At 43.3% G+C, this 26096-nt stretch overlaps 1 protein-coding gene across 4 annotated transcripts; it reads left to right on the top strand.

Annotated features, from left to right (window-relative positions):
- The first annotated feature begins 2204 nt into the window (after positions 1-2204).
- On the top strand, positions 2205-25792 carry SERPINE2 (serpin family E member 2). Of its 4 annotated transcripts, XM_063408174.1 has the most exons (11): positions 2256-2301; positions 15346-15415; positions 15567-15841; positions 17039-17158; positions 18295-18522; positions 19592-19789; positions 22257-22455; positions 22585-22685; positions 23684-23770; positions 24326-24409; positions 25131-25792. In XM_063408174.1, exons 3-11 carry the CDS (start codon positions 15586-15588, stop codon positions 25166-25168), a joined length of 1311 nt encoding a protein of 436 aa, XP_063264244.1. In that variant the 5' UTR covers positions 2256-2301; positions 15346-15415; positions 15567-15585; the 3' UTR covers positions 25169-25792. The 4 variants fall into 4 exon arrangements, with proteins under 4 accessions (XP_063264243.1, XP_063264242.1, XP_063264245.1 ...); XM_063408173.1 differs by lacking the exon at positions 15346-15415 and having other exon boundaries at positions 2205-2301; positions 17042-17158; XM_063408172.1 differs by lacking the exon at positions 15346-15415 and having other exon boundaries at positions 2205-2301.
- Positions 25793-26096: the final 304 nt, after the last annotated feature.

Raw genomic sequence — 26096 nt, 5'->3', positions numbered from 1 at the left:
GGCAGCAGAGCTGGTGAGGCTCTGAGACCCTGAGCAGGGTAGGGGGAAGAGGAGGGGATGGTAGTGCTCCCCTCTTGGCAGCTGTTTGGTTGGGTGGGCAAGTCTCAGGCAGCTTCACCTCAAACTCCTCTTGACTTCAGCTATTTTCGCCTGATTTCCACAAATTGGTTCTTTGTTGATGCAAAGTACTTAGTAGGTGTGGTGCCTCACTCTTTCCAAAAAGCCTGACTTGTTAACTGTTTAGTGGGCACAAAATTGATCCGTTAAACCACTTGCCAAGGAGAAGGAACAGTGACTTCTTGCCTAGGTGGGAGGTGGTTGCCCACAGCCAGGAACTGAATGAGCTGTGGGCTATGTGGCAACAGCCGAGGGGAGGAACTGCACTTCTGGCTTTCACTCTTTAGCTCCAGTTTCACTGGACTGGAACTGTGCTGTCCAAACTGGCTGGAATCAAAACTTGGACAATTTCATGTCATTTGCTTGGAACACAACTTCCTTTTCCCTGTCCTGTTTCTACTGAAGACAGATTATAAAGTCTGCACGTGCAGAGGCTGTGTTCAGATCCAAGCTGTGCACGTTTGGGGGCTTGGCTCTTGGCTCAGGTCTCCAGACTGTCGGACTAGAACCAGGATTGCTGCTCCAAGCTCTGAGTTCAGCTGGCTGCTCAGGGTCCAGCTCTTCTGCTACCTTTCCATAAGCCAAATTGTACCAAAATGCTCCTAAAATCATTCAGTGGTATTTTCCCATGTGGTTTTCACGATGCTGAGTAGTTGGGCAGGAGATCTGACATGGTCTACACAGCTTTCTGCTTTCATGCCTGAGAGAAAATGGATACCCAAGGGTTATTTCTGCTATTATAAAAAATCATGCAAAAGGTGCCTGTTGGGTAGTTTTGCAGTTTTTTTTGGTTTCTTAATTAATCTCTATTCTCAATTCAGAAATGAATCTGTGTAGAAATGATAGTATGAAACATTTTGGGAAAAGAAGCTAAATTTTAATTAAAATTAAAAATTCAAGCTGGTTAGTAAATAGCCTAACAAATGTCCACCTCAGCTGGTGCTGCCCATGAAGAGACCATTGCTGGACAGCCCAGCCTGCTAGCACCAGCACCTTATCTTGGCCCAATTCCCCTGCCCTGGCTGAGGCTGAGCTCCTGGCCTCTGTGCACTGCCTTGCTGTGCCACCTCTCCCATCCATCTTTCCATCGTTTCGGTTTTGCCCAGGCACAGAGCCCCTGCTCTGACAGAGCCACCTTGATGGACACAAGGCTCTCCACCCTAAAGACCAGCTGCAGCTGCCACTGCATGCTCATGCCAGGAGATAGTTGTTCTGATTTTTTTATCCACAGAAGTCCAAACTCCTAAGGAAAGAAATGTGGTTTATTGCACACTCATCCTGTTTCTTCAAAGCTGAACTGTGCCATGCATGAAATTTTTTTTTGAAACTGGAAGCAGAAACGATGACTTAACACGCCAGTGCTGTCCACTGCCGCACCAACACACTGCCGGTTTCCCTGAAGTTGTCAGCACTACTGTTTTTGTACAAAGAGTGGAAATTCCTTCTTGTGCTTTGTCAGTGGAGGAGTCCAGGGCTGTCAGTGTTATAGTTAACATGTGTTTTCCCAGGTTTACACTTCTGTCCTGCCACACTGCTCTGTGCCTGTGCTGCTACGCTGGGGCAGCAACAACGCCCCTGCCGCTGTTTGTGCAGGTTTAAACCCCAGTGCCACACAAGGGATGGAGGTGCCGGGCTGAGGCATTTCCTCTCCCTCAGTGAGGACACGGGTGCAGTGGGAGAGCTCGGGGAGGCCTGGCTGCTGCGGGGCCAAAGGTGTCCCTTGGCCAAAATCCTGCAGCTCCCACCACTGCCGGGAAGGGGCCGCACGGAGTTGGCCTCGGTGGTCTCTGTCCCCTCACCACCCCCGGGTGTCCTGCCGGGCCGAGCCTCGCCCCGAGGGCACCTCCACCGCTGCCTGTGGTTCTCCTTCTCCCGACACGGCTGTGAGCCCGGGGGCCGGGGAGGTTCCCCGGGGCATGCCCGGGCGCGGGCGATGGGGTCCGCGCTTAGCGCCCGCCCGGCACACGGTGCTCAGACCCGGCCGCTCCCGGGGCTCGCCCCCCGCCCCGCTCCGGGCCGCGGGCAGCGCTGCCCTGGGCGGGCCCGCGGCGCTCGGCGAGGGGCGGGCGGGCGGGCGGGGCGGCCGCGGGCCCTATAAATGCCGGGCGGCGGCGCCGCGCTCCGGCCGAGCGGCGGGGCGGTGGGGCAGCGGCGGCCGCGGGGCAGCGCGGAGCGGCGCGGGAGGTGAGCGGGGCCGCCGGGCACCGTGCGGGCAGGGGCCGCGCCGGAGGGGCGGGCGGAGGGAACCGGGGCACCGGGCGGGAGAACCGGGGGAGCCAAAGTTTGGCTGCTGACAGCCCGGAGGCCGCGGGGCTCGCCCGGCGGCTCCTCGGTGTGCGCTGTTACCTGCTCGCACAAGTTTCCCGGCGCCGGGTGTGTGGGCGCTGTGCCGGGAGCGTGGCTTCTGGCGCGCTGAGTTTCTTCTGCGTGTTGGCTTTTTGGAAGCAGGGAGGGTTTTTCCCCTAAAGAAGCGGGTTTTAGGCTAGCAGCCCGCAGGCAGCGGCATCGCCAGCGCGGCGCGGGAGCCGCTTCGCCGGCGGTGCGGGAGAGGTGGCACTGCCCGCACCGCCTGCCCTGGCACAGCCTGGCAGCTGGAAGTTGCTCCTTTTCATTCGTGTCTCTTGTCTGCTGTGAGAGAGAGCTTGCTGGTGTCGTGCTAAATAAAAGTAATAAATCATAATTTGGTTACTAAGTGAAATTTTCTTGGCATTTGGAATGACAGAGTAACGGGGGAGAAACGTTTGCGGGCATTGGCCTTTGGGGAGGAAGGGGCGATGTGCTGGTACTGGAGCAGGGTTTGGGTAGGGCTGCGGGCATCACGTTGTGTGCTGAAGCAGAGAACTGGTTAGCCAAAACTCTGACCTCGGCTCACTTTGGAATGATGCGGGAGCTGCTTCGTGTGTTGTGTTCTGGGAAGATTTGGAAATGCAGAGTCCTTTGTCTCTTGGTGAAAATGGTACTTGATGTTTTGGCTCAGTTTTCTGCAATGTTGGAGGATCTTAACAGAAAAATACCTCTGGAAAAACTATTGTACTAGCAAATAGGTGTAAAAATGTCAAATTTCCCATAAAACTAGGTAATATCTGTTTATGGATTAAAAGCCTTAGTGTAATTTATTTCTCTTCCCCTTTCTCATGCCTGCATATGATTCTGAACATGGTTTGGCTTCAGTGATTGTAATCACATTCTTGGGCAACTTCCTGAAAAAGAAACCTAATAGAATGACTTTTTTTTTCACTGCACTGAAAAATAACCTCTTCTTCCTTCACTTTCTCTGGTGTGAGTGTTTAATAATGTCTTGTCCCCAGCTTGCCATAGGAATTCATTAGAAACCTGAATTCATAGGGACTATTGATGAAATGTACGTAGGTGTAAGCAGCTGTGCTGCCATGCAGCTCCGGAGAAGCTTCAGACATCCTTGAGGAAAGTGAAAAGCAGCTGCATGCCTGCTGAGTGCTCAGATGAGTCTTTGGAGCGTGAGGTGAAGACCAATGCAGATAAAAAGGCAGAATTATTTAGTAGATTAATTCAGCTGCATATAAGATGTACTAGGTTGGAGATCTTGCATTTTGTGGGATGTGATTAAACTCATGAGAATAGCAGCTGTTTGGCACAGGAGCAAACTTTGAGTGATGAATGCTAGTCCACAGCTTTTTACAGTTACAGACAAGCTGTATGTCAGACAACCTATAAACAAATTGTGACAATTACTTCTGAGATGCTGAAAAGCAGCTTCTCCAGGCATTGCTATTTTATGTGCTCCCCAGGTATGAGGATGGTAGAATAACTCCTCTTTTCTTTGATTGGTGATATGGCCATCACTATAGTCACACATGTATTTATATCTATATATAGCTCTATGTATCTCACGTGGGAGGCAATAGAAACTCATGTCAGAACAAAAAAGAAAACAGAAACCTGCAGTGGATTTTGTCTCAAGGTGTATACAGAAGTGTTGAAGCTTCTGTTTGGTGTTGTCATTGACAACCAGGAGAATAGCGTGTCTTAGTGGCATGTGGAGACTTTTAGCCTGGGTGTCTAAATCACACAGGCAGAAATGTGTTCCTGACCTAGAGTTCCTTACCAGCATCTGTTAGGCAGAAAAATGTCAAGCAGAGGGAGCCCAGTAGGTTGCACCAGGTATTTTAAGACTAGATCAAAGTGAATGTGGCTGTATAAATACTGGAAAATAACCACCTCACCTTACTGCTAGGAATTACAATGGAGATGCATATAAATTGCATGTATCCACAGCAAGGATCAGTTCAGAGGGAGCTCTGGGTGGAGATTTGTGGTGGTGGGCACAGCATCTACCTGGCTTGTGCAGCTGGTTGTGGCTTTTGATTCTTGATAGGAACTACTGTGCTCATTCTTGTAAAAGCTGAGGCTTGGTGGAAGGTTTTTCTTGGAAGCTGGTGTTAGGGTTGTCGGGGCTGCTTGAATTGCTTAATCACAAGTATGCATGAAAGAGCATGCTTTTGTAATACTAATTATGGGGAAATAAATTCTAATCATCGAAACATTTCCAGTCAACTTGGTTTATTAACTGAATTCTGCGGTTCTCTAGGGTCCAAGGTTTCATACATGAGAAGACAGGGAAAAGATGGATAATCATCACTAATCTGTAAAGTGTTGCTAGATACAGTCATCTTTACATGCCTCTGGGCATCTTACCAGTCACCTGTGACATAGCTAACAAATCATGTTTTACAGCAAAGTGCTGGCCTGTAAGAACCATGTAATTCAGTGCACCTGTACTAGCCATAAACATCTTTTGAATCAGTGTAATGATACAAAGAATTGCCTCTTTTTGGCTTTGAAGAGCAGGTAGCATGGAGTCAGTCACCTACATATGAATTGAAGGATTCAGTGTAAATGTAAAGATTCAGTAAGTTAGGGAACTATGAAATATAAGGTTTTTATTATTATTAAAGTACATAGCTTCTTTGTGTAAAAAACTAGAAAGCTGAATATGTGCAACCATGTACATGTTCAGGTGTGTCACCTCTGTGATGGATAAAGTGCTGGGAGGAGAGCAGAAAGAGGGGTTGGCATTCTATAGCTGGAGCTACACAAACCTTTAGGCTGGCATGCTATGGGGACAAAAAGCTGTCCTGTGTTCTGCTTGTTCCTGTCTCTTTAGAGATAGGTTCTGGTTCATACTTGACTTCTGTGAATATTCTGCAAGCAGAGCTGAGGTCTCTGCTGAAGTGAGAGACAATAATCATGGACTGGAAAAGTATGGGGCAATTTTAGTAGCAATGCTAGTATAAGCCATAGGTTCTTGAGCTGTTTATCATGGCTTTGAAATACACTTCAATGCTAACTTAAACGCTTTTTAAATCCTTTAGTACCTCTCCTTGAGCAGTGTCTGGAAAAATACGCGTTTTGGCGGCTGCTATATCTTTTCTGTGCTCTGGTGTTCACCTTTAATGGCCAGAAAGATGTTTTTTCCCCTATTTTCATGCTGAAATCAGAAGTTGCCTTATGCTGGGGTCTGATAATTATGCCACAAAGCAGTTTAAGTATGAAGGCATATGCATCTTGTGGAATTATCTCCCTGTGGTGAAAATGTCACTTTTGCTGACCATGCTCAGCCATGTGATGTAAAGTGTGGGTTTCAGGCAGTCTTCTGTTGTCATCCTGGGCTTTAGAAACAGCAGCCTAAAATTCTCTTCAGCATTATGGGACCATGAAAGCAGCTGTGGAAGGCATCAAGACTGATGGCCAGTGAGCGCTGAACTGAAGAAGGCTGTTCAAGGCTGTGTATCTGTAGTGGCCTTGGCATGCAGGTAGGTTTGTTTGTGAGAAATGAGTTGCCAAGAGACTGTAAGCTACAGCAGTAAATCCCCCTGGAGTCTCCAGAAGCACTAGTGAGAAATGCTGGTACATTCTAGCTCTCTTAGTTTGGCTGATGTACAGGGGATATGAATTTATTTATCAGCTGTGTAGCTTTGACCAAGCCTGTTTTTTTACTGAAATGGTTTCTGTATTGTTTAACAACTTGCTCTTTAAGCTTCTGTTCTTGCAGAAGGGTATGTTGAGGTATTTAGTGATGTTTCTCACTGCTTCTGAGATGGTTCTGTCATCTGGTGTGAATTTTAAGCTTCTGCTGGCCCGAGGCTGAACGAGGTTTGAGGTTTTTTTGTTTGAATAGGAAAGGGGCAGTTTCCCATTGGCTCTGACAGGTTACAGGTACAAAACCAAGAGGAGAACTGAATATAACTAATTTTTCCTCTTCCATTTTGTTATCCTATAACTATACATCCCTAAGCAGTCTAAGAAATGCTGTGTAGAAGTTGGTGCATTTTCTGTTAGCTATATGTCTCCATTTGCCATATACCCTCCTCCTCCAGAAAGAGCTGTTCATGTGGCTCTCCCAGCACTTAAACAAGCTGAGGCCTCCAGCTGCTCTGGCAGCTCTTGAAGAGGTTGCTTTCCCAGCTAATTGCCTACTTCCTCTGCAGAGGTTCGTCATCTGCATTACAGAAATAGTGATGGACTCTGTGGAGGCTCAGCCAACGCAGCTCACAGCTCAGCCTCCAAGCTCTCAAGCTGAACTGAATCAGACAGTTTAATATACCGGGTCATGACCTGCTCTTGGAGAATTCTTGTGCATAGTTCATACTCAGTTGTCCCATTTTTTACTATGGAAATTTAAGTCTTGCCTTACCAGAAACCTGTAGTAAAGCCAGTGGGATCAGTCAGAAGTGAGGTCAGTTTAACAAAAAGAGTGTTTTCTTAAATACAGGTCTTTAAATAGCTGGTAATTCTCTTATTAACTGGTTATTGAGAGTAAGTCTTCTTGCAGATGACTGAGGTGTCTACCTGAGCACATAGATGGGGTTCCCAGCACAAGGCTTCATTTCCTCAGCCTTACAGCATCTGGGACTTGTGATGCTCTTCTGGTTGCCTAGTTCTGCTTCTGGAGCTTACTGGAGAGAAAAGTTGAAGTAAATGTCTGTGCTGTAAAGAGAAATATGAATGTCCTTATCCTTTTTGGGTAACCTTCAAGCAAGGGCTGGATTGGCTGAGAAAAGGCCACTAAAAAGTCTCTCATGTTCCTGTGAGCTTAGGTCTGTTTCAGTGATGCTGTCCTGACTACAGAAGATCAATATACATTTTTCATCTTAAGTATTAATAACTTGGCTACATTGCACTTTAAGGGTTAAATTTGTTATGTAGTTTTTCAGATAAGATTTCTAAATTAGCTTGCAAATAGGAAGTGGTTGATTGCTAATGCTGTACAGTGATTAATAAATAAAAGGCTAGTCACCTATTACTCTCTAGATCTGAAACCACAAGTGCAGTAAATGGTTACAACACAGTTCCTGATCTCTCCAAGTACTTTGTCATTCAGTAGCATTCCCTGTGTACAAATGCTTAAAGTATCAGGTTTTGACTATCAATGAGCTTGTGTAAGTGCAAGTTTTTATAAATGTCCTTGTTATTAGCAGAGAATACTGGAGTACTAATTCATTTTTATAGTGAAATGACTGTATTACTGTACATAACTTTAGAGAGCTGCCAACACATACTGCCATAGTCTTTCCTCTTGAAGGAGGAGGCAAAGTAAAACCTTAAAATAATACAACTAATTCAATATTAGTTGCATTATTTTAAGTGAATTTTTTAAAGTCCTCTTGGGAGACTGCTTCTCCATCTTCTGTTACCAGTTGGGCATCTCTAAACCCAGCATGCATTGGCTTTAGTCAGATGTTGTGTGGCTGATAGATCCTGCAACCTCTCTCAGCTTCCCAGGAGTAATAAAAATGTAAATAATGGAAAAATAGTATGCCTCCATAGAAAGCCTAATTTTCAGTTTTGCTGTAAACCCTGACTGAACCATAGAGTGATGGGAATTGTGCTCTGTAGCACTATTTAGTAGGAAATACAAATACTTCTTTTGTAGAGTAACCTAAACCTAGAAGTTGTAGAATCTGAAGGCAAGCAGTCATCTCTCTTCTACTCTGCAGGAACTCCCATGCCTTGTCAAAGCTCTGAAATATTAACTATTGGCTTGAGGACTCAATTCCATACCTTTAGTTTTCTTTATTTCTCACACAGGTTTTTTTCCTTTGCTTGACAGTGCTTTAAGTCCAAGTGTTACAGATATTGGTGTCTTAACCCTTCTGAAGAAGGATGTGTCCTGAAAGGTCTTGGCAGTCTTCTCCAAGCACAGTCCCCAAGTGGCCATGGAGCCATCTCCACATGGCTATTTCTGCTCTCCCAGCCTGGTAGGTGCAAGAGGCAGGCCATGTGTCACTGGGCAGCAGATTAAAATTTACTTGGGGAAAGGAGAACCAGGTTTATTTGTGCTGCAGGAATGTAGTGGTCTGAGAGTCTTGCAATCAGATGACACCAACAAGTGAAAATGAATAAGGATACTGGGTTTCCCTGTAATATTTTTTAAGGAAGAAAAGATGGTAAAATCCTGAAGCAGAGGTGGGACTTAAGTGAAAGTGATGGTGAGATTCCTGATATGACACCAGCCATTGTTAGTCCAGCACCTTGTGGACTAGTTACTTGATAAATCTATTCTTACACAGCCTTGCCAAAGGATTAATACCCTGTACCTTATTAATGGGAGCTTGCAATGGTGTTGGCTTGCCTTTGGCTCCTAATGAGTCTGTGGTTGCATAGTGAGCATTGTCAATGTACAATAAATGTGGGAACTGTGGTTCCATGAGGCCTTTCTTGCACAAAAAAAATAAAAGTGGGAGCTTGAGTTTAGGCAAATGCTGTGATTGTTGAACCCCTGTTCCCTCTGCTGGGGTGAGTCCAGAGAAGAGGGTATAGCCTCCCCTCTCTGTTGTGAAACACTGCTGTGCTCCCTCTTTTGGGGAAACTGGTTCTGCAGCATTAGTCTGGATGAGCTGACTGTCCCATGCTTGTTTCTTCATTATGTTAAAATACCCACGTTGCATAAAGAACTTAAGATCAACCAAACCACTTGTTTAATAAAGGGATACCAGTAAATTAAAAACATAATTCTCTTTAATCTTTCTGCTACCCTAAGACTTGATACTAGATCTTGGAGAATTCTGTGGAAACTACTTTAAATACAAGAATAAATAATACCTAGAAACTTCAGCAATTGTAGTTGAGCCTACAGTATGGTGGTAGAATTGTGTAGTACCATAATAGTCTCCATAAGCCCCCTGCCCTGTCAATTGTAATTACTTCATAAAGCAGAGCTAAGTTTGGCTTTTTAAGTCATGTGTAAATGAGGTATGGAAGTAAAAGCAAATGATACATAAATGCCTATCTATGTTCTTGAAACTCTGAATAGTGCCACTGTAGTTGTGCAGTCACAACTCAGTGGTGAAGTAAAAAACTGGTCATCTTTGCATGATGTGAAATTAATCTTTGTAATTAACTACCATGAACCATCAACAAATGCTGTAGAAAATAGATATTGGTGAGAAAAATTAGTCTGGCTTGTGTACTGGAGACCCTGCTCATGAGGCCATAGACAGTTTGAAATGAAGCTTGTCTCTCTGCACTTCATGCTTATCAGAAATCTCAGAAAGTGGTGGTGGTCAGGACTCTTCCTGAAGAAGCACAGAACTCCAGCTCTCATGTGGGAGCATGCTTGGACAAAGAGATGGTTCCTATGGGCGACCAGCTGGTTTTACAAGCTGGTGCTCTGCAGGGAAATTCCCACTTGGCAGGGGAGGCTGGTTGGACACAGCTGAACAGGCTTTCCAGAAAGCACTAAAAACCTGAAATAGGAATAGCAGAGAAATGATTAAGGCTGGGAGAGGAAATCTTCAGAACCAGTACCATGCTTTCTGCATTCATGTGCAGTGCTGGCTGTTGTGCCTGAGGACAGACCAATGTCATAAGAAATAAAATTATTTCTTTAAAAAACCCATCACTTCCATCTTATCTTTGTGTACAAGTTATGTTTATATCTTGTTGACAGTAACTTTCTTCTCTTCAGAGCAATGTGAGCATTGAGCTGTTTAAAACCTAGCAATCATCCTTTCTTGGAAACGCTCTGCATATACTAAACTTTCCAGGTATTGAGTAATAATAGAAGGAGTCCTTAGGTGAAAAGGGAGAGCCAACATTCAGAACATACCAGAAAATGTGGAAGGAAGATAAAACATTTCCCAGATCTGTCATATGGGAGAAGCCAGAACTTCAGCAGGGTGAAGCAGAGGAGAGGACATTGAAGCTGAAGGCTTTGGTGTGTAAGAGGCTTAGGCAAAAGGGGAGTCAGAAACACCTGTGAGGTGGGGGAAGCCTACCAAGAGGCTGGAGTGTTTTACCAGGCTGCTAAGTGGGCATCAGCTGAAAAACAAGATGCAGCATATGACCTTCCCACTGCAACCAGCGTGTTCTCCTTGCCTGCGAGAAACAATTGCTGTGTGCTCAGCCAGCTCCTCTAATGACTGTTAACGAGTTTGGTTGAGTATTTATTCAGTCCTGCTGAAGAGAGTTGGTTAAATGCCTGAAGTGAAGCTGCTTTCTTTCAGCTCATATGTCAATTGAAATAAGACTTTTAAATTAGTAGCCCAGATGGCAGTGGCATAGAAACATCAACATCTCAGGCTTGGAGAGGTCCCTGAATGTTTGTTCCAGGCTGACTTTCTCTGGTCACACAGGCTGCCCAGTGCCTCCCACGTGGACTCAGGGGATCTGAGGTTTTGGGGCTTAATATAGTGAGACCAGCAGTGTTGTGAGACTGCTCTTCAGTTTCAGTCCCTTTAGCTGTGCTTGCTGCTCTTTGGTTACAGCTATTCACAGAAGTGCAATCTGGTGTCTAAACTTCCTTATGTTTGATATGCCTTTAAAGAAACCACAGAATCAATCTTGCAACTACAAGAAGGAGCCTTTTGGATTATACATTACTGCTGTTGAAGTCAGGCTTCAAAATAAACACTTGGAGGTGCCTCATAGTGCAGTCATTACAGATGTCTAAAAATCTATGTACACTTCATTATTTCATCATTCATCCACTGCAGAATGTTCTTCACCCTTTTCTCCAACTTAGATATTAAATATGGGTATTTTTTCTGATCATGTTTTTGCTTCTGATCTTGAACCAAACTAATTTTTCTTCTTCCTCTTGGGAAGACTGCAGCAGCTTGATTTTGCTCTCTGAAAATGAAGTCCTTCCTAAGATAGTTTTTTGCTGTAGGAGGATCTTCATTGTTAGCAGATTTTTGTGCCTGGGGCTGAAGATGTAACTTTTGCCTGCTCCACCAAGTGCTTTTCTAGACACAGATTAAACACTCTGTATTAATAAAACCTTGCATTTGTAACAAGCATTCTATAAATGCAGGCTGAAAGCATCGTGTCCACTTTGTTGATACAATTTCCATAATTTCATCCAAAAAATTTAAGCGAGCTACCATGGAGGTAATGTGAATAGCTTAGCCTAGTGAGAGCTGAGTATCCTGTGTTTGCAGCACCAGCATGAAGCTGAGCTCATCCCAGGGCTGGTAGCCTGAAGACTTGGTCATGAAGCAACACAGAACTGTCAGTGTACATGGAACATGCTGCTGTTTTCCTCTTCTGCCTTCCCCAGAGCTCTGTGCCTGACTGGAATAGTTGTCTAAAAATTCTTAGTGGCTTAGGCCAGGCTCTGCAGTTAGATAGTTATAATTGGTGCTTCAGTGTGATGTGCAGGGCTTGGGGTGGTGCTGTTCAGTGAGGCAGGGGGAGTGGAGTTCTCGGTGTGCTTGCTGTGGAAATGGTTTCTCTCATATAAGTGAATGTGTGACACTGATCTGTTTTGCTCAGAAACTCCAGCATTAGGGTTAAGAACTGGATTTGCATAATAAATTGCAATGTATGATAACACTGGCTACGTTTCTTTGGGTTTGTGACAGTATTTCCATTGTGTGTTGAGAAGTTCAAATTGTGGATGTCCTTCCTGTAAGTGCTCAGTCTAAGAAGTGGGAAGCCTACCCTAAAGAGGGACTTTTTTGTGATCCAGCATCATTCAAAAGCCCACATTTATGTAAATGAATTTGCCTATACACTTTCCTCCTTCTCAGTTAACTTTGTAAAAAATATAAAGGTCATAGGCAAAGAAATGCCTAGCTTGTATTTTTGTTTGGTTTTCTGAAGCATTAGATTCAGATTTAACTATCACTAAGTTTTTAGCTTTAGTGTTATGAAAGCTTGTTGAAAGCTTGTTGATATTCTGTATAGCAGGTCAGCTGTTTTCCATCCTACACATTATACATCCTTATGGATTTCTTCTCCCAGCACTGTGCTTAAGCTGTTTCTTTCAGGATATGTAAATGCACTTCTTGATACTGAACTGCATACAAGTTGAATTTACTGAAGTCCATGATGAAAACTTCAATTACGGGGATGGCACTTCTCAAAGATCCAGTTATCTCCCCAGTTACCTGGTTAAATTATGCAGTGGCCATAGCAGGGCCAGGCCAAGAAGCGACTGCTCCATAACTTGTGATGAAAAGTGGTTTTACTCCTTTTCCATGCTCAGAGCACTGCATGACTTTATTTCCCTTATTGAATAGGTGTCTGCTAGAGGTTGTGCTCCAAACCGGAGACCAACCCATGGTCTTAATGGTGTGTCAGGAGGGAGAGGTTAGGCAAATATGGGGAATTTTGGGGAAACCAGATGCAGGAGGCATTAGATTGAAACAGAAAAAAAACCAAAAAAAACCCTCACCAAATTCTGCAGCAGAGGCTTGGGAGCAGAGTTGGGTTGTTTTGACAAGGCTTCACATGTCATGGGGAAAATGCAAGGCTGTCACGCTGAGTCTGTCAGAGACTGCCACCAGTGAAGTAGAAAACTTGGAAGTCTTGCAATATATTCTGGGAAAGGCAAGAAGAGAAATGTCTGACTTCAGGTAGGCTTGTGCAGGTGAAGTACGTAAATGACAATGAAACATTGTCTTATTTGATTTCTAAGTGTCTCTCCTGTCTCAGCCCTCAAAGTATGCTTCTTTCTGTATGATGTGTCAGGGGTAGATTGCCCTCAAAATAGCCCAGTGTGCTGTGGTTTGCTGTCAGGATCAGGTGGAGCTGCCTTGGTCAAAAGCCTGGTTTTCAAATTGCAGCTCAAACTGTGCTTTGTGCTTGTTAGCTGGTACTGTTCCTGTCCATCACTACGTGGGACAGGCTGTATTGCACCAACATGAACCACTGCTTGTTTCTAAGTACATCTGGTAGGACTTTGTAATAGTTTTAGGGCCTTGAAGTTTCTTTTTGCCAAGATACTAGGTTGAGGTATAAGTCTGCTTAATGTCAGGATTAAGAATTTGCTTAAACTACCTCTTGGGTTTCCAGGCTTGGGAGAAGAGATGGTCATCAAAACACCAAAGAAAGCCCTAAAAGCTAGCCCTAAACGTTCAACCTTTTCTTGGAGTGTCTCTTGCAAGGCAGCAGTGCCATCAGTGTGGAACTGCTGCCTGTGAAAGAGGGAATCCTTGCCCTGAAGAACAAAACTAAATGTTTCAGGTGGTTTGTGTTAGTATCAAAGAACACTGAAGAATATTCTTTAACAATTTAAATTTTTTTTCTTCTTTGAAAAGTGCAAGTTTATTTTCCCTGTCAGGCTGTTGGCTCTTCCCAATGATGTTTTCTTGCTGTAGCTGGTGGTGCAGGGTGCAAGACAAACCTGGGAGTGACTCATGTAACCTGCCCCAGGGGATCACAAACCCAGTGGTGCTGGGGTTTTCTTCCTGTGGGTCTCAGCTGCAGCTAGCCCAGTCCAGTCTAAATTCTGGACTGAGCTTGAGCAGTTGCAGTAGATGGCTGATGTGAAGCTCCTTCAGAAGGAATTGCACTTAAGTGACTTCTGAATTCCTTGGGCAATTAGTAGGTCGATGGAAAAGACTGAATTATTGAGTGGACTCTTACCCCCCTTTGTAGGACAGTGTTTTCACTTTTTCTTGAATAACTTAAATCAGTCCAGCAAGTTCCTCTGGTCAGAAGTATGCTGAAGTTGGGTTTGGGGAGAAAGATGTCTAAACTCCTGCATTATTGCATTTTCAGCATTTGGTTTATTCTGCAATGACAAATTTCAACAAAGCCAACTTTGTCCCCTCAAATGGTGCAGAAGAAAGTGGAAATGCTGTATTTGTCGCTTTCAAGTGTTTTAGCACAGTTAAAGTACATGCTATTAAAAGATGATTAAACAAATCTGTGCGAACACCAGCTGGCTTTCTGGTAGTCAAGTGCTCCAGCATGGTCTGAACTGGCAGCGTAGGTAGCTGGCGATGGCACAGCTCCTGGGGCGTGTGGGAGGAGGCTGGGAATGACAGGGCTGTGGCTCTGCCGGGCCCCAGCGCCCTGGGGTGCTGCACCTAGAAGAGCAAGTGTGCCACACTTGCTGCACAGGGGGCTCCAGGGCAGCAGAGACCTGGTTTTGCATTTGTTGTGCAAACAACACTTCGTTCAGTAGTACACCTTCTGCAGCCTTGGTGCTGAAGTCAGCTCGGTGAGGGAACAGGCTCCTGGCTGGTCTGGAAATGGAAGCCAGGGCTCTTAACTGTGAAAATGAAAGGTCTTAAAAATGTTCTGAACAGGGAACATAATTTAAGGAAATTGGAGATTATTGCATGTTTCTCTAAGTATCTCTTTGCCCTAACAGAAAGGGTTGAATGCAGTTTCATGAGGAGGAAATAAAGCCCAGTAGTTACAGTGCTCAGTGTTTGACGTTTGGGCTTGGCTCTCTATAATCAGTTGCTGATAGGTCCTGAGCAAAATGTTGCTGCTGCTTGTGCTTCAGTTCTTGGGAGCTCATGGGTAATGATACTGAATTCTGTCAGGTGTTAGACCTGCAGATGAAGATATGCCCATTTTGCATGTTAACTTCATTCTGTATTCATTAGGTGGTCTATTTTCTTAAATGGAAAAGTACAGGTTAAAATCCAAGTTCAACATTTGCATTTTAAAATATAAATTTTTCCTCTACATTCCCATTCTTGAGAATGGCAATTATGCAGCTCACTCTTATTGTTCCAGGCAGGTGTAAATTCCCACAACAGAAGGTCTGTTTGCATATATATATATATATACATGCTTCTGTTTACTGCAGAAAATGATCCATGAGGTGTACTGTGCATCACATACCAGTGGGTGAGCACCATACCACAATGCTTCTCAGCACTCATTTACCATAAAGGGCAATCTAAATAGAGTGCCAAGGCTCATTTAACTCAAACACTAAACTATTTGAACTTGGGTGTGGTGGGAGGTAGCCTCCTGACTTGGTGGCTTTTGTCCTTTATATAGGCACTGATATCTAGCCATGTCATGATTATCATTGCATCTGGAAACCCCTAGACCTAAAATCCTGGTAGTGGTAAGTAAAGCACAATTGTGAGTCCTGTTGGCAGAGTTCTGTGAATGGCATGTGTGCAAGATTTGCCTGCTCTTTAGGCAAATAAGTATTTATGTTAAAAATGCTGTACTTGTGAAGGCTGACATTACTTTTCCCTCTTGTTTTCTTACAGGTATCTCCAAACAGGAATCATGAACTGGCAGTTTTCACTCCTCTTTGTTCTTGGGACTTTAATATCTGTATGTTCCCAGTTCAGTTTTTATCCTCTGGAGGAGCTTAGCTCTGATGTTGGAATCCAGGTCTTCAATCAAATAGTGAAAGCTAAGCCTCAGGACAATGTTGTTGTTTCTCCTCATGGGATTGCATCAGTCCTGGGGGTGTTGCAGCTGGGAGCTGATGGCAAGACAAAGCAGCAGCTGACAACTATGATGAGATACAGTGTAAATGGTCAGTGATCCCAAGGTGGTTTTGGGTGTGTTTTGTCAACTCTTCATGATGTATGAGATGGCTTTCAAAGTGTGGTAGATTGCATCATGCATCAATTAACTCTGTTTACCAAAGCACAAAATGGACATGCTTGGAGTTAATTGGCAATTTGAGCATGGGCATGTATGTATACCCAATCTGGCTTCTAAGCAGCTTGGTTAATGGCTTCAGGGCCCTGGCTAGAGCTGCCTTTGTCCTTGCCAAGTTTGTGTTCTAGAACAGGGTGGATGGTGGTCCAGTGCTAACTCTGAGCATGAAGGTGGCAGTACTACATTTCAGGCTGTACTGAACAACCTTTTATGTGCCACTCCTTAGATAACAAGGCAAGAGGATATTTCTTGGCACCTCAATGAAAGCAGTGCAAACTAACCATACAATCGATACTTTCACTTTGCTCTTCAGTTTTGTGTGTTTCTGCTGTCAGAATCCTGTGTGTGTGTGGTTCTTGTAGTGCCCTCTTCTTGAAACAGCCATTTCTGCTTGCCTGTGCCTGACACTGCATGCATCTGTGTTCGTGTTCCTCTGCCAATGTCTGCCCCTCCAGAGGGAGTAGGCTGAAGATTCTTACTGCCTTAATTTGCATGCTATTTTTGTGAGTGTTTGCCAGCAAGACTTAACATCTTAGTGCCAGCATTCTGCCTTACTTCCAAGAATAGAAAGCCCTCCAGGAGGTAAGTGCACATTTAAATCTCAAGCAGTATGTCATATAACATGTTGTCATATAACATGTTGTCCTGTCTTCATTTGCTTTGCTGTTTTGGTCCTGGATTTAAAGTACAACAAAATGATTTGACACCTTAACATCTAAATGATGTAGATTGAAATCTCTTCATGGGATAATCAGCTCTAGGAACATTTGAATGCTCAAAATCTAAGTACTTGCAAAAATTTTGAAGCATTATATCAACTGGTTTTATTTGGCCTTCAGACTTCCTAATCCTAACTGTGAGACACAGAGGTTCTCAAACACCTTAGAAGGTAGCCCCTACCTGGTTAGAGACTTGTTATGGGATGCTACCGATGTCCTTGCACAGGTTTCCCCTGCTCTTGTTCATGACTACCTTAAACTCCTTTGGCAACTGTAGGAACTGCTGTTTTGGAAAGGTAATAGTTGAAAAGTATTTAATTTGTCTTTAGCTGTCTTTTAATGCAATTTAGCAGCTGGAAGCAAAGAGGAGAGCCAGCATCATGAGACCAGCCAGCTCTCCCCGGACCACCAGCAAGTGCTCCGTGGACCCCCAGTGGTCCACAGAATACAGTTTGAGAACCTCTGTTATGGTATGTTCTCCAAAAGAATTCGCCCATAGTATTGGAGAGTGGACATGTAGAAATTCATACCAGTGGTGCTGTTAAAGCATTTGTGATACATGAAACAGCAAAGCCATCTGAGGCTTTTTCTTACATGCAGCTAAGAGAATAACTCTGAACTAATTCATTCCTTTCATATCTCTTATTTGTCTACATAAGAAAGTGGAAATGTTTCTGCCTAAATAGTATTGGGAAACAGAGGGAATCCATTAATAACAGCCACCCAAGGGTGCTGTTTGTGGTTGAACATGAAGTCACCTGCCTGGCAGTAGCTTCCCTGTGTAGACAAGCACTCCCTGATAAGGTGTAACACAGGAGAACTGGCTGTGGGGAGCGTAGCAGTTCTTCTGTGCTGCCATATGCTTTCCCTCACACACAGTGAAGGAGCTAGCTAGCACTTTGTACAATCTGCTTTCAGGTCCTAAGGATCTTGACTAAGCACTGGAACCTACTACTTTCCCTGTTCCTTTTTTTAGAGGCAAGCTCATGTGTTAAGAGATTAACTCTTGCTTGTAGCTGATTTAGGCCAAGATTTAGTCTTTAAGGAAACTAAGATACAACTTGGAAGTTTATTATAAAAATCTTGACAGCCTTCTTTTTTCTCCAGTAAATGGAAAGGAAGCAAAGAAAACAATTTCTGCTTTACATTCTGAGTCTCAAGACCAATTGTTATGCAAATCCTGCAGAGGTCTCAGAGTGAGCAGGTTGACCCTTTGACTTTCTTTGTCATTGTCACAGAACTGACAAGTGACCTGGCTTATAGGATATGAAATACTTTTGGAACAGTTTGTTCTGTGGAAGAGCATGATATGTAGCTCCACACTAATATCTGAACCTCACTATAATCCCAGGCATTCTGAGCAGACAGCTAGAGGTGCAGCAGGCATCATAGTGGAGGTCCATGTTTTTGCTGGGGACCTGTAGTGTTATGCAGGTGAGACATCAGAACTGGCTATTTCGGAAGTCCTTTCAGAATGCTTGCTTTGGTCTTGCTTTTCTAGTCCAGCACTTAATGACTTGAAAAGTCAGGCATTAATAGTTGCATATAAAGTAACTGTTGGTTTATCCAGTTATTTGAAATTAAACTTGCTGTTTTTTCCAACTAGGAGTTGGTAAAGCCTTAAAGAAGATAAACAGGCTGATAGTCTCAAAAAAGAATAAGGACATTGTAACAATTGCCAATGCAGTGTTTGCAAAGAATGGCTTTAAAATGGAAGTGCCTTTTGTTACAAGGAACAAAGAAGTGTTTCAGTGCAGTGTCAAGAGTGTGGACTTCGAGGACCCAAATGCAGCATGTGATTCCATCAACCAATGGGTGAAAAATGAAACAAGGGGTGAGTAGTGGTAAGTGCCTTTGTGCATGGCAGGGTGGTGGCTGAGACCTCCAATTCAGATGGAAATACTGGAGAAAGATAGAGAGGTAGAGAAAACTCTGTTCTGCAGCTCAGAACTGTCTTTTAGCTGGCATTAGTGTGGTGGTTTAGAGCTGGTGGGTCAGGAACCAGCACTCCTGTTGCCACAGTGTGTGGCTGTGTGATAGCCTGGAGGGATGTGTTTGGGGTGTGTGTCTGTCTATCCATGGGATCAGAGCAGCTTTTACTCTTCTTTTCATTCATGTAACTGGTGAGAAGTCCAAGCACAGCTGGTTTGGGTCCGTGCTCAAACATAGATGCTTTCAGGCAACTCAGATGTTTTACTCAGTAAATCAGACTTATGGGAAGCTATAGGGCAGTTCAGCTTTTGCTCTGACTGCCCTAAATTATCCTAAGATATGACCCTATGTTCTTAGGACTCGCATTCAGTGGAGGATTCTTAACTAATCCTGCCTTGACAGAACTCCTCATGCTTCCAGCCTTTGGAACCAATTGTCAAGCTTACATAGGCTGAAGCCAGAGATCACGTTTTGCAGCATTTTCCCAGTCTAGGTGAACTGTGTGTTTGGTACCTTTTGGAGCTAGAACAAGTCCCTCCTGGATGTGAGGAGTGTGTTCATGATGTTGGATGTGGTATTTGTGAAATGAGGCTGTCAAATTCTTTCTCGACCACATCACTAGTTTTGCATAGCAATGTTGCAAGCAGTGTGTGAATGGGGAGGTGTTTCAGCTGAAACTATTCCACCTATTCCACACAGTCTTGGATCTGCTTTCATGCTGGAAAGGGTAGAGCCTTGTTAATTGTTAAAACACCAGGCTATCAAGCAGCAAGATATTTTTATTTCTAGTTATCCCAAAAGTTTGCTTTTTGACAAAGAATACCATTGACTTTATGAATTTTAAATATATTGCCTCATGAGGAGCTGGCACACTCACAGGTCAAGGGGTCTAAAGTAACACGTGTCAGGTTCTTCAAAAATATTTGGCCAGTGTTACAACAGCAAATACTCAATTCCTTTATTTCTTCTAGGTATGATTGATCAGGTTGTAGCCCCAGATGATATTGAAGGCAGTTTGACCAGACTGGTTTTAGTGAATGCTGTGTATTTCAAGGGCTTATGGAAATCAAGATTTCGGCCTGAAAATACAAAGAAACGCCCGTTTTATGGAGCTGATGGGAAGACCTACCAAGTTCCTATGCTGTCCCAGTTGTCCATCTTCCGCTGTGGTAAGCTCAGTGACTCCCACTGTCACCAACAATGGATGTAGAATTTGCTCTTTCTTCTAAACTGGAACAAGAGCTTGCTGTGCATGTGGTGTTTAATGGTGTTGCTTCCTGTAGCTGATGTAGCTGGATTGTGTTACAGAAGTGTCTCCTGCTGCTCAGGCATGGGCAAGGTTCTTAACAGTTGCCTTAAGGCTGGATACTCTGTCAAGTATTGCCTTATCCTTTCCCTTCAAAATGGAAAGTCTGAAGTACCCAAATTGAGAAATTTGTATGTTGTTAAACTTAAGTTAAACTTAGCTGCAAGAAAGAAAAGTATTTATTTATAGGGGCTGAGAATAAAGGAAAGCTGCCAACAGGCAGAATGGTAGGGTTTACCTGGTGGTGAGCTGTATATGAGAGAAAGATTGCAATAGAATCAGTTTATATTTTACTGCAGATAGAGAAATGGGACTTGCACGGTCTCCAGTCCTGTGGGAGCCAGAGGAGCTGGCTTAGAATGCTGGCTATATCTCCTGAGGTGTGAAACTGCTCTTCAGATTGAGTCACAAGTGAAAAGAAGTTCAGCAGGTTCTGCCAGACTTCCCTCAGAGACTGAGAGCCTGACACCAGCAGCTTGATGTGACTGACAGTGTACTTCAGAGCTCCAGTTTGCAGCCTTATGGGGCTTTTAGTGGTCAAAGTAAGATGGATGCAACACAAGATTTTAATCAGGGCTTCCTTCTAAGAAGTGCTGCCTGGAAGTTACTTCCATGTGTGCTAAATAAGTCTGAGAAATAGGCCTGAGAGTACAGCTTGCTATAAATCTAAAAGCAAGACAGTGTGCTTTTAAATGCCTAGTTTTACTGTCAGTAGCGCTCAACTAATGTTAGTAGACCTAAGTTAAACTAAGCAGCTGTGACTCTGTCCCAAACCTGTATATTAGAGCAGATGTAATGTAATACTTTAACTGCTGAAAGTGTGAGCTGGGGGAGGTAGGAGAGTCTGTTGCAGTATATACTAATTTTGGAGTTTCAGAGAGGTCAATAACTTAAAGTGGGGTTTAGTAAGACTATTATCCTAAAGGATTTTGACTTCTGATGCTGGTTATAATATCCATTATGCTGGCCTGTGTTTAAGCTAGAGAAACTATTAAGGCTAAAAAGGAACAAAAGAAATACTGCTGAGTTACTCACTTGCTGAGGACTCATTTGAGTTTTTGTGTCTCTGGATTTCCTAACACAGGGCTTCTATCTTATCCATGCTTGCAATGGGATCTTTAAAAGTTTAAATATCCTCAGTGCCATCAGCTAAGCTCCCCTCCTGCTCAGTTTGCCTCAGTAATGATAGCAGTATGTAGCAAATCAGGAAAGCAGCACTTACCTGTTGGACAGTTTGCCTTGTGTGTCTGTCCTGCAGCTGACTTCTGCAACCAGTGCTAGATCTGTAGGCTCCTGCCTGAGAACCACTGCCATAATAAAAGAAATAGTGAAACTGCCTACTTTGACAAGATTCCTACAAAGCAGAGGTGCAATACTGCCAGTTTTGTAGCAGGATGAGTTTAGGGCAGGTTTCATGGCCCTTGGCAATAAGATGAAATTTGTAATGAAGCTGTTGATTTTCAGCTTGGGCTGACAAGTGCAGATTTAGATGAAGAAAGGGGAAAGATAATGAGATCTTGCTGCTACCCCAAAACCTTGCCTGAAATACTGTCTGTAGTTAAACTGACAAATTTTAAATTGAAACTACTATAAAAAGCATTTGTTTCCCAGCCACATGCCAGAAATCCCACAGTAAGCAAAGGGAGTTTGGAGGAGGAGAGGGTTGCTCAAAGACAGTCTTGCTGTAACTTGGATGTGTTGCTATCTCCCTCCCTCTCATCTAATTGGCCTCTTGCACTGCCTTGAAGTGGCTGCTTTCCACTAGCTCAAAAGACTTCAGATTGCTTCCTAATCAGATCCTTATTAAGCAAGAAAATTACGCAAATGTGACAGACTACTTCAGACAGGAACCAGGAGGTCCTCCAAAACTCTTGGAGGAACAAGCTTGTCTGGAAAAATCTCTTCAGTTTGGAAAGATCATCTGCTGCTCTTCCTTTTTTTTTTTTTGTTTTGTTTTATTCTGAGTTCACAGTTGGTTCTGGTACAGCTGAGATCTGAAGCAGAGATCCAGCTGATTCACAGACCTGGTTACTTCTAACGTAGCTGGCTTGCTGCTCTGGGCTGGTGGGATTTGTCTGGGAAACAGAATATATGTTAAATGAGTATTTGCTCATGGTATCATCCTGTCTGTGTTTTATGTCATACTAGCATCCCTACAGAGCCCATGCCTTTTGAAAGGTTGCCCAGCAGGAAGTCTTGGACTTTAAAGTTGCTTTTGAGATGTAGGCAAAGCTTTCCTGACAGACTCTCCTAGCAGTAGTTAGGTAGAGATTTAAGGCTGTTAGGCCTATGGCTCACTAGTTTGTTGGGGTTTATTTCTATTTCTTTAGGCACTACAAGTACCCCGAATGAGCTGTGGTACAACATCATTGAGCTGCCATACCACGGGGAAATGATCAGCATGCTGATTGCACTGCCCACCGAAAGCACAACGCCGCTCTCTGCCATCATCCCCCACATCAGCACAAAAACAATAGGGAGCTGGATGACAACCATGGTTGCAAAAAGAGTGCAGGTTATCTTACCAAAGTGAGTCCTTATATAATCCATTCCTTCTTCAGGGAGTGTTTGAGGGGTTGTTTCTATGTATCTCATCTGATACAGGAGAGAAATACCTCAGGTGACTTTACTGATGCATTCTTTTTTTGTTCCGATCAGATTCACAGCAGAAGCAGAAACAGACTTAAAGGAACCTTTGCAAGCACTTGGCATTACAGATATGTTTGACCAGTCAAAGGCAAACTTTGCAAAAATAACAAGTAAGGTTTTTTTGTTGTTGTTTTAATTCATGGTGGTCCTTCATAGTTTCTAGCTGTGAATAAAGTGCTGCTTCACCAAGCAGTTGTCTGCTTTCTCTTGGCTAAGTGTTGCCATGACATTGGAGCTGGGTTTATGTTGTAGCCAGCCAGGCATGACTGCTTCCTTCTGTTCAGCATTGCAGTGCCTTTTTTCTCCCTTATCTTACATTACAGCAGTAAATCATGCTGGTCAGCCTCTTAAGATTTGATATTGCAATCTGAGGGTCTTGAGTGTTGTCTGAAATCTTCAGCAGGACTTAAACAATACCATACCTTAGTCTGTAGCAAATACTGCAATTACAGTGTGTAACCTTCTCCAAAGTATGTGTTTAGTGACTTTTTCTTGAGCTGTAAGAGAAAGCATGTGTGCATAACATTCACACTTTAAAGGACTGAACCAACTCAGAGCTGTAAATATTGGTATCTGAAAATGGGGTGTGAACAATTTTAAGCTCATGGCTGTAATATGTCATTTCTCTTCTCTGCTTTCATTAAAAATTCTGATTAGCTTCTATAGAACTGTCTAACAAAAAAGCTTACCTTGTGCTGGCTTAATTTGGAAACAAATTCCTGTGTTTCATTGAAAGTAAGGTATGTTGCTAAATGCTTTTATTTTCCACGGATGTTAAGACACATGGGAGTGTAACTTAAATTCAGATAGCAATTTTTTTCAGATTTTTTAAAATTAAAACTAAAAATGCCTGTGAGCACTTCTAACTTAAACCATCAATAAGAAAACTTAGTAAGTGGGGAGGAAAGAGGAGTAAGATAGGTTATTCCCTATTTTTGTAGTTACTCACTTAATGACTGTAGTCAAAGGTATTGTCTGCACTGCAGCTTTGGGATTCCAGCAGCTTTTAGTATTCTGAGCCATGCTGACAGAGCTGCCTAGCTGCAAACTGCTTCAGGACTGTCTCAGTGAGTTTGACTGAAGGTGCTGTTCTCCTTGGGTCTTTCAGGAACAGAAGGTCTTCATGTATCTAATGTTCTGCAAAAGACAAAAATTGAAGTTAGCGAAGATGGAACCAAAGCTTCTGCAGCAACAAGTAAGCAATTGTACTGATAGCTGTCAGACTTGGGAAACTCCATTAGGAGGCTGTGGCACTAGGCAGAGATAGCCCACTTGGAGATCACTGCAGCAATGTCCTCAGACTCAGATCAGTAAATGGGTTTTATGTGATTTCTCAGGAAAATCTCAACTTGCCAGTGTTGATCACTGGAAGAAATATTAATGGGCTAACTTCTAGAGAAGTGTCTTCTCATAGCTTAGACTTGATATCAGGCCACTGATAGCATGTTCTGGCTATCCAGGTTACAAAGAGGAGTAAGCTACTACAGGCTTTGGGTGACAACCCAAGACTTCCAGCTCTCTGTGGGTCTTGTGTCTTTTTAAAAACTTCCAGTAAGAATATCATGTGACCTGTGTGGCATTAAATTTGCAAATTGGTAGGTTTTAGGTATTTGTCTACACCTATTCAAGCCTATATATATATACACATGCATATATATATATCTACAAGGAAACTTTACTTTGATAGAGTATATAAGCATTATGGTGCTTGATTTGTCTCACTCTAAACCTTCTTTTTTTTTTTTGCAAGCTGCAATTTTAATAGCCAGGTCATCCCCTCCTTGGTTCATAGTAGACAGACCATTTGTATTTTTCATCCGGCACAATCCTACAGGTAAGCAGCATCTGTAAGTACCTTTTTTGGCTTAGAAGTTGAGTATCAGCTATGTAGTAGTGACAAAAGAAGTCTGGAGCTGCAAAATAACTATTAAAAAAATTCCTGCAAGTGCATTTTTATGCCTTTTAATTTTAGATTATTTTATTGGGAATACAACTTGGAACAGGGAAAAAATACATTTTGGCTGTCAAGTTAACAGAAACAAGCATGGCAGGTTTGTGGGTATAAAAGAAGAGTCTTTAATAGTCATATTTCCCCTGAGTGCAGAGGAAAGAGCTCTTTACTGATAATGAATTGATGAATAGGACCCAGCTTTCTGGACAGTCAGGGAGTGAGGGCCAAGGCAGAATTGGGGGTTGGGGATGTGGGGTGCTGCCCCAGCCTGCTCTGGACATAAGTGAGCATTCCAGAACAGTACTCAGGGCTTCTTTGCACTGTGGGCTGGCTCTGCAAGCATTGCAGCACTGGGGAAGAGCAGGCAGCTGGCAGCAGGCCCCATCCCAAAGCTCCACAGAGCATCAACAGGTCTGTGTGTCTCTAGAAATAGGAGCTGGCCACCTATCCAAACAGGCACTTCCCTGGGCTCACAGACCTCTGGGGGAGGCTGGACAGGACCGATGAGGTGGATTGGCTGTGCCCTGTGGACTTAATGCTTTCATGGAAAAGTTTAACTCTATTTACAGATTATGGTAATCCTTGTTTTTGTTTCATCCCTCAGGTACAATCTTGTTTATGGGACAAATAAACAAACCTTGAATGTGGAAAAGACTTTCTTCAAGAAGTAAACAGGCACACCCCTGTTCTGTTAAATATTTTGTACACTACTCTTTGACTTCACTCAAGAACTAGTTTTAACCACTGACTAGGTTTTGAAAGAGGAGTCGACATAGTTCTGGCTTTGTGGGGAAAATACAGATTGAAAACTACAGTATCTCTTCAAAATGTTTAAAAGATTCTCTAAACTACTGAATGGTTACCTTATGCTAACAGCTTCTGAGCTTTTTCTGTATCTACTAAGAATTTTATGTATGGCTTTTTGTGAGAGGATTTTAACAAAGAATGATAAATGTTTCTATTAATGTTGGTTTCTTCTTGTGTGTGGAAAAGGTCTAATTTTATAGATACCACCTATCAAGATTACTCTTGAGTATCTTGGTACCTGGATATTCTTGGTAGAAATAGAATAAAAGTTCTAGCAGTTTTTATATAGTGCATGTATCACTGAGAGTTTTAAAACTAATGTGGTGTTCAATACACATCGCATTGTCCTGTCTCATTGTAATGTAAACTTGTCATTGCTAGTATACACTTTCTATTGGATTTAAATTTTATATTTGTTTTTGTACAAAGGAAAAAATAAAACTGCATTATGAACAGTCAGTGTTATGGATTATGGATGTGCTGATAGATATTGGGGTCCAGACCCGGTGTAATTGAGATTTACTTTTAAGAAGGGTGAAAGGAGCTGAAAAATGCCTCATGAGCACATCTCAGTGCACCTTTGGGGCCTTTTCTCCTGTTCCCTGTGGTGCAGTTTATGTGCACGTGGGCATCTCTTCATGTCCCTTGCAGGGCTTTCCAAAACTTCTCAAAAGATAAGCAGTAAATCCCTTTGGCTTGTCACAAATGGTTCTTTGTTGTGATGCTTCTGTGGCAACCGAGGGGTTGGGGAGGTTGAGGTAAC

Source organism: Prinia subflava, chromosome 11 (genome assembly GCF_021018805.1).
Source record: "Prinia subflava isolate CZ2003 ecotype Zambia chromosome 11, Cam_Psub_1.2, whole genome shotgun sequence".
NCBI classification, from domain to species: domain Eukaryota; kingdom Metazoa; phylum Chordata; class Aves; order Passeriformes; family Cisticolidae; genus Prinia; species Prinia subflava.
This window is presented reverse-complemented; position numbering and strand designations above follow the sequence as displayed.

Coding starts and splice junctions, on each gene's coding strand:
- SERPINE2 (XM_063408172.1), top strand. CDS start 2,216: ATGCCGGGCGGCGGCGCCGCGCTCCGGCCGAGCGGCGGGGCGGTGGGG. Junction 2,302..15,566: donor AGCGCGGAGCGGCGCGGGAG/GTGAGCGGGGCC, acceptor GTTTTCTTACAG/GTATCTCCAAACAGGAATCA. Junction 15,842..17,038: donor GATGAGATACAGTGTAAATG/GTCAGTGATCCC, acceptor AATGCAATTTAG/CAGCTGGAAGCAAAGAGGAG.